This window comes from Hippoglossus hippoglossus, chromosome 24 (genome assembly GCF_009819705.1).
Source record: "Hippoglossus hippoglossus isolate fHipHip1 chromosome 24, fHipHip1.pri, whole genome shotgun sequence".
NCBI classification, from domain to species: domain Eukaryota; kingdom Metazoa; phylum Chordata; class Actinopteri; order Pleuronectiformes; family Pleuronectidae; genus Hippoglossus; species Hippoglossus hippoglossus.
Genome location: NC_047174.1, coordinates 17012016 through 17025881, shown reverse-complemented (window position 1 = coordinate 17025881; position 13866 = coordinate 17012016). Strand labels below are relative to the sequence as shown.

Sequence of the window (13866 nt, the reverse complement as noted above, 5' to 3'; positions counted from 1 at the left end):
AATGGCAAAAGAGGTTTTAGCTTCCAAAGAAAGGTCACATCGTAAGAGTGGTGCCTATAATGTGTTCCCCAGTGTCAAGGGTGTGCGCCCCTGATGATTGCCCTATGAGAGGGTTTCACTGGCTCATTTGACACAGCCTTTCCAATTACATTTCCATCCGTTACCTGTCTAGTGAACACTGACTGAATGCTGCGTTCAGCCGCACTGTTACTGAAAAGAGTTTGTCATATGAAAAATAGGTACCAATAAAGCACGAGAGGCTCATGCGCCGACCTATGTCTCATAGAGATCCCGACTGCACTGGGGGCGACTGAAGCTGAACGGCCATGCGTAATTTCCCGGATGCGGCCACTGTGTCGTGACTGCGCTGTGCTGTGTGTGTGTTGCAGTCCTGACGCAGTGAGGGATAAAGCCATTTTTTTTGGCGGGGGGGGGGGGCTTGCTCTCCACGCTTGCTCACTCCTGCAATCCGCTGTGAAATCTGAAAGGACTTTCCTCCCGCTCAGACTCGCTGAGTCTGTGCTGAGCTGATTGGTGCTGTAGGAGGAGGCAGACTTTGGTCTAATCTTCACTGCAACATGAGCAGAGGAGTAGCAGGTTCAGTTAAACTCTGCTGAAGTGAAGGTTACAGAACTTGTTTACTACAATTACCAGTGGAAAGTGAGTGGAAACGGGTCTGGGGCTGCTGATGTCTGTATTTCACTTCTCCACCCACTGTATGAAATGCCTCATTAATCCTTATATATAATATAATAGCTCATTAAAGGCCCATAATTAAGAGTTTTTTCACATCACTGAAGTTATACAATGTATAGTTTGACAACTTTGGGGCTATAATAAGAATAGGAATAATCGATTTTGGTGCCTTTCAATATGTCATAAATAAACCCATGAAGAGTAAAAGTAAAACCAAATGTTAAAATCTGATTGACACAAAGATACATATCACTACCACATTTAACAGAAGAATAGTTCAAAAGTAAAACCAAGGTTAAAATCAGGTTAACAGGCACCAACACCTAACACCTAATATATATAGGTGTAGTATATACAGTGCCTTGCATAAGTATTCACCCCCTTTGGACTTTTCTACATTTTGTCATGGTATAACCACAGATTAAAATTTATTTCATTGTGAGTTTATGTAATGGACCAACACAAAATAGTGCATCATTTGGAAGTGGGGGGAAATATTACATGGATTTCACAATTATTTACAAATAAAAATCTGAAAAGTGTTGAGTGCATATGTATTCACCCCCTTTACTGTGAAACCCCTAACAAAGATCTGGTGCGACCAATTGCATTCACAAGTCACATTTGCAAGTCACATAATTAGTAAATAGGGTCCACCTGTCTGCAATTTAATCTCAGTATAAATACACCTGTTCTGTGACGGACTCAGAGTTTGTTGGAGATCATTACTGAACAAACAGCATCATGAAGACCAAGGAGCTCACCAAACAGGTCAGGGATAAAGTTGTGGAGAAATATGAAGCAGGGTTAGGTTATAAAAAAATATCCAGAGCTTTGAACATCTCTCTGAGCACCATAAAATCCATCATAAGAAAATGGAAAGAATATGGCACAACCGCAAACCTACCAAGAGGAGGCCGTCCACCCAAACTGAAGAGTCGGACAAGGAGAAAATTAATCAGAGAAGCAACCAGGAGGCCCATGGTTACTCTGGAGGAGTTGCAGAGATCCACAGCTGAGGTGGGAGAATCTGTCCACAGGACAACTATTAGTCGTCTACTCCACAAATCTGGCCTTTATGGAAGAGTGGCAAGAAGAAAGCCATTGTTGAAAGGGATCCATAAAAAATCCCGTTTGGAGTTTGCCAGAAGCCATGTGGGAGACACAGCAAACATGTGGAAGAAGGTGCTCTGGTCAGATGAGACCAAAATTGAACTTTTTGGCCTCAATGCAAAACGCTATGTGTGGCGAAAACCCAACACTGCCCATCACCCTGAGCACACCATCCCAACAGTGAAATATGGTGGTGGTAGCATCATGCTGTGGGGATGCTTCTCTTCAGCAGGTACAGGGAAACTGGTCAGAATAGAGGGAAAGATGGATGGAGCCAAATACAGGGAAATCCTTGAAGAAAATCTGATGCAGTCTGCAAAAGACTTGAGACTGGGGCGGAGGTTCATCTTCCAGCAGGACAATGACCCTAAACATACAGCCAGAGCTACAAAGGAATGGTTTGGATTAAAGAATGTTAATGTCTTAAAATGACCCAGTCAAAGCCCAGACCTCAATCCAATAGAGAATCTATGGCAAGACTTGAAGATTGCGGTTCACAGACGGTCTCCATCCAATCTGACTGAGCTTCATCTTTTTTGCCAAGAAGAATGGACAAACCTTTCCATCTCTAGATGTGCAAAGCTGGTAGAGACATACCCCAAAAGACTTGCAGCTGTAATTGCAGCGAAATGGGGTTCTACCAAGTATTGACACAGGGGGGTGAATACTTATGCACCCAACAGATGTCAACTTTTTTGTTCTCATTATTGTTTGTGTCACAATAAAATTTATTTTGCACCTCCAAAGTACTATGCATGTTTTGTTGATCAAACGGGAAAAAGTTTATTTAAGTCTATTTGAATTCCAGTTAGTAACAGTACATAATGGGGAAAAGTCCAAGGGGGGTGAATACTTATGCAAGGCACTGTATACACTCACCGGCCACTTTATTAGGCACACCAGTTCAATTGCTTGTTAACACAAATAGCTAATCAGCCAATCACATGGCAGCAACTCAATGCATTAAGGCATCTAGACGTGGTGAAGACGACTTGCTGAAGTTCAAACCGAGCATCAGAATGGGGAAGAAAGGGAATTTAAGTGACTTTGAACGTGGCATGGTTGTTGGTGCCAGACGGGCTGGTCTGAGTATTTCCAAAAACTGCTGATCTACTGGGATTTTCACGCACAACCATCTCTAGGGTTTACAGAGAACGGTCCGAAAAAGAGAAAATATCCAGTGAGCAGCAGTTGTGTGGACAGGATGCCTTGTTGATGTCAGAGGTCAGAGGACGATGGGCAGAGTGGTTCGAGATGATAGAAAGGCTCCAGCAACTCAAATAACCACTCGTTACAACCAAGGTATGCAGAATACCATCTCTGAACGCACAACACATCGAACCTTGAAGCAGATGGGCTACAGCAGCAGAAGACCACACCGGGTGCCACTCCTGTCAGCTGAGAACAGCAAACTGAGGCTACAATTCGCACAGGCTCACCAAAATTGGACAATAGAAGATTGGAAAAACTTTGCCTGGTCTGATGAGTCTCGATTTCAGCTGCGACATTCAGATGGTGGAGTCAGAATTTGGCGTAAACAACATGAAAGCATGGATCCATCCTGCCTTGTATCAACGGTTCAGGCTGGTGGTGGTGGTGTAATGGTGTGGGGGATATTTTCTTGGCACACTTTGGGCCCCTTAGTACCAATTGAGCATCGTTTAAACGCCACGCCTTGTTGAATCTATGCTACGAAGAATTAAGGCAGTTCTGAAGGCAAAAGGGGGGTCCAACCCGGTACTAGCAAGGTGTACCTAATAAAGTGGCCGGTGAGTGTATATATATATATATATATATGTGTGTGTGTGTGCACATAAGAGTGACAAAGTAAAACAAATGGTTAAAATCTGATTAGTGAGGGATAGCTAGATATTAATAGGATAGACTGATCTAAACAGATGTGTTTTGAGTCATGATTTGAACAGTCCAGCAGGCGGAGGTGAGGTGACAGAGGGTTCCAGAGTCCCGGTGCAGAGCAGCTGAAGGCTCCATTGTGGGGCCAAGGGAAGAGCAGCTGGGGAAGAGTGTAGGGCTCGGGGAGGGCTGTAAGGACGAAGAAGGTCCAGCAGGTAGAAAGGAGAGCCAGGTTATGGAGGGCTTTAAAGGTGAGCAGTAGAATGTTTTGGTGTGTTTTTAAAATATATATCTTTTACTCACCTCTTCCGTGTGTGTGCTAATTCAGCGACACTAGAACAACGTGATCCGGAGCACAGAGTAATAATGAGAACATTTTAATAAGGTGCAGCAAAATCAATCCATCCAGTGTATCACAGAGCCAGCATACAAACAACCATCCATACACACATATGGACAATTAAAAGTCTCCAATTAACTTCAACCCAGTCTGCATGTGTTTGGACTGTGGAAGAAAGTCTGTGTTTCTGGAGGAAACAGACAGATTCGAACTGGGAACCTTCTTGGTGTGAGGCGAGATACATTCAGTGCTAACCAACACAACTGCAGCAAAATCCTATATCCAATATCGTAACTGTAGTAAGTGCCGCTGAATGAGGAAAAAACATGTTTGATTAATTTTTTCTTTCTTTCTTTTTCTTTTGGGTTTAAAAAAAAACGTCTTACAATTGATTTAAAGTGTTACAGCGTGTCCTCTAAAGTGGACCAGAGCAGTGTAAAAAGTACAAAATGACCAGATAGTGAGTGTAGATTGACATTGAACCACGAAAACATTCAAGTGAAACAAATTGACAGATTTTGTGGAGGAGGATCTGCTCCTGATGGAAATATAAAAGGCTCATTCGAAGGTAAATATAGTTTCAGGTGATTATACACTAATGAAATCATAATTATGAATATTATATCAACTCTGCAATTAGATCCTCCTCATTCCAACCCACTTGACTTTTAAAAAAGATTTAAAAAAAAATTATGATCTAAAATTCCATCGTGTGAACCATTTGAAGCCCCAAGCATTGGTGGTGGCGATGTATTTATTATGCTTGTGGACAACTCTATGTCCATCAGGACATTGAACATTTTAATCACAGCAATCATTCATCCTGTCCACTCTGGCTGGGAAATTGATTCCTTCATAAAATTAGAGTCCTGTGTACAATGTGTCTGACATGAAAAAGACCCTCTGCCAGTACAGAACCCTCCTTGATGTCACCACCCCGACATGGAGCTCAGAGAGAAAATTGCAGTGGTTTTTTGTTAACATCTTTTACACTGAAGTCCTGCGAAGGGGGCATCACTTCTCAGCCAGTGTGGACAGGACAAATGTTCCATGAGTCACTTTATACACCGAACACATTCAAACTTGAACTTAGAAAGAACCCTCCACTCCTGTTCAGTAAAATGACTTGGGATGCAGGAAGATCTGACCAGCAGAGAGTGTGTGTGTTTGTGTGTGTGTGTGGTGGGGGGGGGACACAGATCAGCCAGAGACCACCTCACTGGTTTAAATCTCTACATCACAGACATTGAGCTCAGGAGCCTTATCACAGGCAGAATGACAGAGCAGGTGAGTGGTTACCGACACATCACTGCTGCTTTTAGTCATTTCTTTACTACAACGTTGTCCCCTGGAGGTCGTCTTCCTGCAAGACTGGAAAACATGAATAACAAATTCATTGCTCTCATTCATTTATTTGATTTAAATTACATTTGAGTAGAATTACCACCTTGTGGTTGTGTGCCTCCACCAACCACCCAATTAACAGTTTACATCCATGTCCGTCCAGACTCGGGCCGTTTTCAGACATGGACTCTGGAGGACGTCCACAAAGTTGGGTCCGGACTTTATCCGAAGTTTTCCTTTCACACGTGAACAATGCAGCAGGAGATTCTCCACTCGGACGCATTCACAACAACACAGAAATCTGCTTTAAGGGAGGGTTGGTGAAGTAACGTATTGGTTTTTGTTTACAGCACAAGGAGACTAGTGTCAGCCCTTATCACCAAGAGCTCTCTCGACATCTTCATCTGTGGCTCTGCCTTTTAATCCTGAGATATTACTTTTTATTATTTATTTTGTTCATCTTTCGCATGTTAGAAACGTTATTGACACACCCTCTCACTCGCTGTGAATCCTGTCGAGGATCTCCTGCTGTTTTCTCACATCGTGTTATTCGGACATTCTACAGAGTTTTTACTACAGTGCATGTCTGAAAGCAGCTGTTCTGTAGAACATACTACATATAATGAAGGTTTATGGGTATTTTGTAAGTGTATAATAAGTAGGTCAATTCTGATTTATGGCCAAACGTGTGTGACCTTTAACCACCAAATCCACTTCATGCTTGAGGTCAAGGGATCGTTTGTGCCAAATTTCCACGGGATGATTCTGAAACATCACGATCAAGTGGACGGGACGGACAATGTGAAAATGTCTGGCACTGAGACATATAAAGCATTTATGTTGGAATGCATATCCATTTCTTCAGACACGTGGGCACAAACATTTGGACGATCAGAGACTGAGACTGATGGCCAGTAATTCATGTTTTTGATATGATCAGCAACAATCCTCATGCCTGCTTTAATTTCCTGTTCGTGAGAGGATGGTATATTAGAGACTTTCACTGTCAAGTCTCGTGCCGATCGCACGTTTTACACATGCACACTGTGTCACAGAAATGATCAGTCACACAGTTGGAGTCAACTTTTACAAAGCAGCAGCAGAAAATGTTCCTGACCCAAAGAAAAACTGGTGAAATAGAGAAAATAAAAATCTAAATAAGACCCTTACAATCTGTACTTAAAATGATGTATAAAGGAAGGCTGGGACATAACACTTTTATTATCAATAGCAGTTAAAAAGCAATATACAGATATGTTTATGCATTGTGAAGATAGTGAGGAGGTACAACCTATAATTGATTGTTTTCAGATGTTTAAATGTTCTGTTGTTTATCTAGTGGTTGTCATACTCCACCCATATAGGAGAGTTTAAAACCACAACCTTCACTCAGGAGCAAAAATGTCCTTAAACTTAAGAAATAATGTGTTTATTGCGTTAATTTTTGATATCGACTGATGTAAACTTTAAATCATTTTTGGCCTCATCGCTCAGCTCTAGCATGAAGCAAAATGTATCAAACACAATCATCTCTCAAGACGCATTCTTACATCAATAAAAAGCTAATTAAAGAAAGCAGAATTAACATTAGAATATTAAAGCCCTGCAATAAATACAATTCTCACACAACTTTCTAACTTAAAACAATGTTTTCACCTTCTCTTTGAGATCTTGTTGAGATCAAGTTCATTATATTGAGAGGTGGTATTGTTTGTGAGCAGCTCATTTACATATACTGTATCAGGAACAAATATGTTAGAAATATGTCACTCTATTCTTGCATTACAATGGACGGACATGTTTCATCTCTTTACGTATTTAATACATCTGGAATCCCAGCGGACTGTTCAATCCATGCTACATCAGTGTGAGGTGGAGGTACCTCAGCCAGGAAGGTCAGTACAAATTAAGTTAAAACATCTATGTCCAAAAATCAAAGTCAAATTCAGTAACTGAAATACAGCAGAATGTGGAGTCAGTCAAACACTGGTCTGTTTACAAGCACTAACATCAAACCATTTTATTAATTTCAGCTCTGTACTTACCAAAATTGATTTTCTCTGTCAAACGCCTATGTGCCTAAACAGCACGGTGCTTACAGGAAACTCAGCGAGTCCCACTGGATCTCTATAAAGACTTGCTTGAGTATCATTGCGTGTTTAGTCTGCAGTGCATTACAGGGGTCCAAGGCCAATAGACTGATTTCCTCGAGAGGCTCTCGGGGGTCAGAAGGACCTCTTCTATTTCAACCCCATTTTCCCTTTTTCTGGTTTTTCTACACGGTTTCTAAACTGCGCTGCTGTTTCAGTGACAGAAATAGCACCTTCAATTCCATATAATCTTACATATTTGTTATCCCCACTTCCCTGTGGCAGCAAAGTGGTTCCTGTTGACACACATAGGAAGCACTGTGGTCAGGGGGCGCACAGTCAATATTTCCGTGTAGTGGTTACAGTGGTAAGAGCCATAATGGTCGTTTAAGCGCACTTTGTGTCAGTGGGAGTCCTCTTTGTGAGCGGATCGCACTCTGGCCTCCAGCTGGTCTGCCGGGGGCCGGGCATCCGGGTTTGAGGCGAGCATGTCTAAAAGCAGAGTGCACGTAGATGGACCGGGAGGGGGTGGCAGCGGGGGCGCTCTCTTTGACTTCATTGGGATACACAGCTGGAGGTCGGCGTTCTCCCACAAGGCTTCCCCCAGCGGCATCAACTTGCCCGAGCGACCCTTACACACGTAGGCGCCTAACAGGAGAAAATACAAAAGGATGATGAGGTAAGTCATCAGGCTGAAAGCAACAAGACAGACTGCAGGGCGTTCACTTGCCTAATTACAAGGTTAACATACAATGAAGTGCTCAAAGAGTCTGCAAACATAAAGCTACGAGAGGCTAAATGTATCTAGTAGTTTTATATCAGTCTATGACTTAAATATATATAAAAGGAAAAGAGCCAAAATGACCAGATATGTTTTCAAAAACACATTTGAAAGTAAAACAGGGTCTTGACTTGTCATTGTTGCAACAATAAGCAACAGTGCTTTGTTTTGTGATCAGTTAAAGGGACTCATTCACATAGAGTTTGTCAAACTAATACTTTACCAGCTAAACTCAAAGAGATGCAGCAGTCCGACTGACACTCTGCATCTCTGTGCTACAATAGTTAATACACAATTCCTTTAACTGTTAAAAAACAGCAGCACAATGGAGCAATGTATTCATCAGTGTGTCCTTGTCCTTGTTTTGCTTATTCTCAAGCACACGCACAATATGCATGTGCCATGATGCACAATCCTAATATCACACTGAACTACAGGTGGCAGACATGAAGAAACATGAAGAAGCGTGATAGCAAGTAAACCTGAATGTTAAACAGGTTTGAAAACCTTTTCTTGAAAAGCACATTTTTATGAAAAAACACTGACAAAGTCCTGTTAAAGCCCCGACAGACCATTAGCATACCCACACACACTTATAGTGCCTCCTCAGGACTGTCCTAATTCCATATTCCTGCTAATTACTTCGGCTAATCTTAGCAGGTTTTGCGAATGTGCTAACACTGGAAAAGCGACATGAAATACACACAGTCAGAATAAGAACTGGAGGAGCTGCTCACAGATGTGAAAAATAAAATCAAATCAAACTGTAGAAGTTGGTGAAACATCTCCATCCCCATGTCAGAAAATGGGCTGATGTGAGACAACAAAACTCCTTAAGTACCATTTCTATCTATCCATTATGTCTAGTGCTCATCCTTTTGAGGGGGAGCAATTCCGAGCAGACATCGGGTGACAAGCAGGATCCTGGACGGGTCCCAGTCCATTACAGGGCCATCATATAGAGACCAAAAACCATTCATACTCACATTCACGCCTACTCCAGTCAACCTAACCACAATCGGTATTTGATTTCCTGTTTAAAGATTGTTACGACATATTTATTGAATTATAAAACCATAAGGTTAGTGTAACACACCCACCACCCAACAACCCACGCTCATTTGAAATCGATCGAGTACCAAGATGAGCTCCCTCTTCTTCCTTTAATACCTTCGATTTCTTGGCTGCTTATCAGAATAATTAGGAAGGTAAAACTTTGTGCTCAACAACCTCAATTGGTCATTTGTCTTTATTTGACATTTTCTATACGACATGATCAATTGAATTTGTAGATTAATGAAGAAGAAAATCCCATTAAAGGTGGCAAACCTAAAGATTAACAAGGAGTATCTATGAAAGTGGTTAAAAATGCATCAATTCAAATTAAACTCAAGGTTCCTTGAGGCCGTCTCTTGTTTGAGTATAAATTGACTTTAATGAAAACCTGATAGAAACACATCTGTCATACAAGTCGTCTCTTTCTGCCGATTCCCATCAGTAAAGCCTGATTTAAACACTGCGGGTGAAGTTTATAGTCAAGTCCAGGTCTGTCCTGGTGAAAGCAAGTCACGATTTCCTCAACTACCTCAGCAAAAAAAAAAAAAAAAAACGAAAACTCCAGACTTCCAGGCCTAGAGGACAAACAGGAGAGAGTGCGTCTCCCTCCCTTACGATTTCTCCCCGCTCCCCTGCCTGGTCAAATAACTGTGTGGGTGTATGGGTCTTGAGAGGGGATAAAGTAAAAATAATAGACCATTTTATCTGTCTGCGAAAAGCCTCCAGCTGCCTCTCCCCATTTTCTCACTGACAAAGAGGATTGTGATCGGAGCTGCTAAATGCCATTTTGTTTTTTTTGTTTTTTTAATCCACTGAAACACCCCCAGTCAAAAAAATAACATTCAGCTTAATGGGAGCATCAATGACTCAGGGAGCTTCTCACGCACTACACTTTGGGATAATGGTTCACATTCCCCTGACGCCAGGTCGCCGCTGATCAGAGCCATTTTTTTTTTAATAAAAGGAGACGTCTGTATTACAGCCGTTTCATTACTATCTGATAGTGGAGTGCAGGACAGGGCCCTGTACTCCTGAACATTAAGACACTTCTCATCTTATGGCCACTCGGGATTCTGACAGGGGAGGAAAAAAAGGACATTAAACAAATAGATTAAAATCCCAAAGCTCTCCTGGAGAGCTGGGCACATTGCCTCTGCCGGCTCGTGTTTATGGGTTAATTTCCCTACACCGACCTTCTATGTGATGACAAGCTTAATTTAGAACAAAGACAGAAAATTAATTGACACAACGCAACTAATTTTCTAATCTAATCTTTGCTTTACCATGAGAATGTGATTGATCTTCATTAATGTAGGTTGATGTTATCAATACAACTTGAACAGGAACCAAAGGAAATCCGATAAAATAAATATATAAACATACTTATAATAATGTATTATTCTGAACGAGCTGGTATCGCACCTGCTGCCAACAACACTTCGAGGTGTAAGGAATGCTTAATCACATAGTGTCAGATTTTATTATAAGAAACAGAGCTACTAAGATCCGTTGCCAAACTTACGTTGCATAAATTATACTTCATATCTTTGCCATTTAGATTCAAGATTGTTCTGTCCATGCCTGATGAATGTATGATGTATAGCATGTGACATTTTTAATATGTGCCAGTTAATTAAGTCAAACTCGATTCGGTGCGATGCGTCATCAAGCTGCCTGGCCAGACACAACCTTTCTGAGAGCCCTCTGACTGGTGAGCAGCCTATCACATGACAGCCTTATACTCAAATGTTACCCTAAATGTTAACTGACAAATTCTGGATTCTCATTTATTTACGACTAAGGTGGTCTGAGACCACTTTCCTGTAAATCTTTACTATCGTGGTCTAGTTGTTGGGGTAGTGTTGGTTTGCGTTATCATTCTGTTTCGTTTCAGTAAAAGAAGCATCAGGTATTCTTCCTCTCTGGTCTACTCTGTTGATTCATTTTCTTACCCAGCTGTTCCTTTGTGGTCCCTTCTTGCAGAAAGGTGATTCTTTCCAGAATCGCCCAGAACATCACACCTAGCGAAAAGATGTCCGCCTGGGCTGTGTAGGTCACTCCACCCCACACCTCCGGAGCCATGTAAAAGTCGGAGCCACAGGTGGATGAGAAGTGCGGCACGTTTTCATCCCCGTCCACCAGACCTTCACTCATCTTGCTCAGACCAAAGTCTGCCACCTAGAGGTTGGACAGGGAAATGTGTCTTGACACAGCTGAAGTTCATTGATATAGACATAAGGGGTAAATATTCTTTTTCAATTTCAGGCCTTTACTCAAGATAAAATTAAGATAAAAAGATAAAATATACAGCAAAAAGGTGACATTCTGGTATTAGATTCATTGTTTTATGATTTAAATTATAAAACAATGTTTTCTAAATCAGTTTGTCAGACAATATGTAAATAACAATTCTCCAAACTCATGGGTTGATTTATAGCCTAGACATAATGTTTTTACCAAAATGTACCAATGCTAATGTGTCTGTGTGTGTGTCTAAGCAACCATCTTGAGCTAAATAAATCTGATGACAGGCCAGATTGCACCCTCAATAGTCACATGACACATGCAGCTCGAAGACAATAAAACGGGTGTGATGTGTGATATTAACGTTATACACAGCTTGCTCTCACTATAATTAGCATAACAACCTTTTTATTTAAATGTGTCATTGTGTTGATTGTTACATTCGTTAAGTAATGAGATCTCTACAGAGGTGGCAATTAGTTGGTGGTGTCAAGGTTCCATCGCCTACATAGAGTGTGGTACTACATTTAGATTTTGATAGAAAAGAGCTAAATAATACTGACATCACAGACATGCTTGTTCCAATGCATCCGTGTCGCCTAATGTGATATAAAAACTGTCACACGTCAGCGTCTGCCTACCTTGACAACAGGGCCTTTTGGTGTGACACAGATCAGCACATTGTCGGGCTTCAGGTCTCGATGGATGATGCCAAGGCTATGCAGGAAGGCCACAGCTCTGCAAAGCTGTCGCACCACACTGCGGTTACGCCGGGGATATAGCGGCCTGGAGAGCACGTACCGATTCAAGTCGCCCCCGTCACAGTACTCCATCACGAGCCACAGGGCCAAGCAGCGCCGGGGTCCCGACTGCTCCCCCTCGCTCTGGGCCCGTCTCTTCCCGGCTCTGTTTTGAGGCCGTTGCGGGGTTGTAGCATCAGATGCATTTGATTTTGTTGTGTCCTGGAGCTTAGCCCTGACCTGGACAGTGTTGGTCCTGTCCTGAAGCCTGGAGACAGAATTAGTCCTCTTCATGGCGGTCGACTGGGCATGAATCCTCTCCCGACTTTGTGGTGCTCCCACCATAGTGCCCTTCAGCACGCTCTCAACTAGACGTAGGGGCAGTTTCCCTGGTTTCAGGGGCTTCAAGCTTCTGGGGCCTGTCTGCAGGAGGCAGCTGTGGAGTGCAATGACGTTTCTGTGGTTCTTGGCTGTGGCTCTCATGGCCCACAGCTCTTGCAGGTAGAGCTCGATGCACTCCGGGTTGCTGCAGGGCAGCCGCTTAATGGCCACCTTCTGTCCTGTTTTGACCATATGTCCCTCAAAGACCACGCCATAGCTGCCTCGTCCGACCTCCTTCTCTAAAGTGTAGAGCTCCTCCATGTTTTACAGGAGCTGGACCTGAGAGGAGGAAAATAACTCGGGTTAGTGTGATAACTACACAATGTAAGTGTTGAGGACTAACATTGAAACAGCTCACAACCCATAACCAGACTGTCCTTGTGATTTGAAGTGTGTTATAACAGGATCATCTGGGATTATCAACACCAAAGTTATATTCACAAACATCGTATGAGCTAAAGCTAACGTTACTGACTGCTAGGTCTCAAAATAAATATTTTTAAATATTTTAACTACAACACACAATCTTTAGTTCGCAAACGCCATAAGAAGTTATTAACTGAATGAATTCAACATGGCGCTGTCTGTAGCCGCTGGTTTAAATGGAAAGACAAACAAAAAGTCTCCCGCTTCAGATAAACTCTCGTTATTTTAAATAAACTTACCCACGATTCTGCGGCTGGTTTCACGAGCGAGAACTCGACGTGAATCTGTGGTCTACACGTCTGACGAGCCGCTCGGCGCCATGTTCTACGAATATAGCCTTTTTTTAAAAATTGTTATTAAACTACGCAAACAAAAAAGGCGGAGGAAAACTTCCGGGTCTACATTTGTAACGTCCCGCTCTGGGCAGACGTGCATCGTGATTGGCTCTAAATTGAATCGCGTCTCGCATTGTGATTGGTTGTTCGCAGACAGACGCCCGTCCAGGTTGGTGGTGTTTATGAGGAAGTTGAAAGGTGCTGCCATGTAGGTGAGGGGTTTTAAAGGCAAGGACACTTTCCACTGATTTAAAATGAAAGTAGTCAATGAAGCTTTTATTTTAAACAATAGTCATATTAAGGCAGCTACTATGCTAAATGATACAGTTTTCTAAAGCAGTAGGTTTTCTCAGGTTAAACCCTGATATGAAATAATCTTTCTATACAGTCTATGGTTAAACCCGAATGCTAACAGTTGAATTTACATGCACCGTAGTGACAATTAGCAAAGTTAATGATGTTTCTC

At 42.2% G+C, this 13866-nt stretch overlaps 1 protein-coding gene across 2 annotated transcripts; it reads right to left on the bottom strand.

The window, feature by feature from the left end:
* Positions 1-6863: 6863 nt before the first annotated feature.
* On the bottom strand, positions 6864-13488 carry si:ch211-63o20.7 (uncharacterized protein LOC566836 homolog). Of its 2 annotated transcripts, none has more exons than XM_034579171.1 (4): positions 13305-13488; positions 12160-12918; positions 11227-11452; positions 6864-8085 (listed from the first exon to the last, which is right to left on the bottom strand). In XM_034579171.1, the coding sequence occupies exons 2-4, from the start codon at positions 12898-12900 to the stop codon at positions 7841-7843; spliced, it is 1212 nt and encodes a 403-aa protein (XP_034435062.1). In that variant the 5' UTR covers positions 12901-12918; positions 13305-13488; the 3' UTR covers positions 6864-7840. The 2 variants fall into 2 exon arrangements, with proteins under 2 accessions (XP_034435062.1, XP_034435063.1); XM_034579172.1 differs by having other exon boundaries at positions 13309-13472.
* Between the last annotated feature and the right edge of the window lie 378 nt (positions 13489-13866).

Excerpts from the sequence above, each read along its gene's own strand:
- si:ch211-63o20.7 (XM_034579171.1), bottom strand. The coding sequence starts at position 12,900 with ATGGAGGAGCTCTACACTTTAGAGAAGGAGGTCGGACGAGGCAGCTAT. Across the intron at positions 11,453-12,159 it reads CAAAAGGCCCTGTTGTCAAG|GTGGCAGACTTTGGTCTGAG; the intron begins GTAGGCAGACGC and ends TCCAACCTCTAG. Across the intron at positions 8,086-11,226 it reads GACCACAAAGGAACAGCTGG|GCGCCTACGTGTGTAAGGGT; the intron begins GTAAGAAAATGA and ends TTCTCCTGTTAG.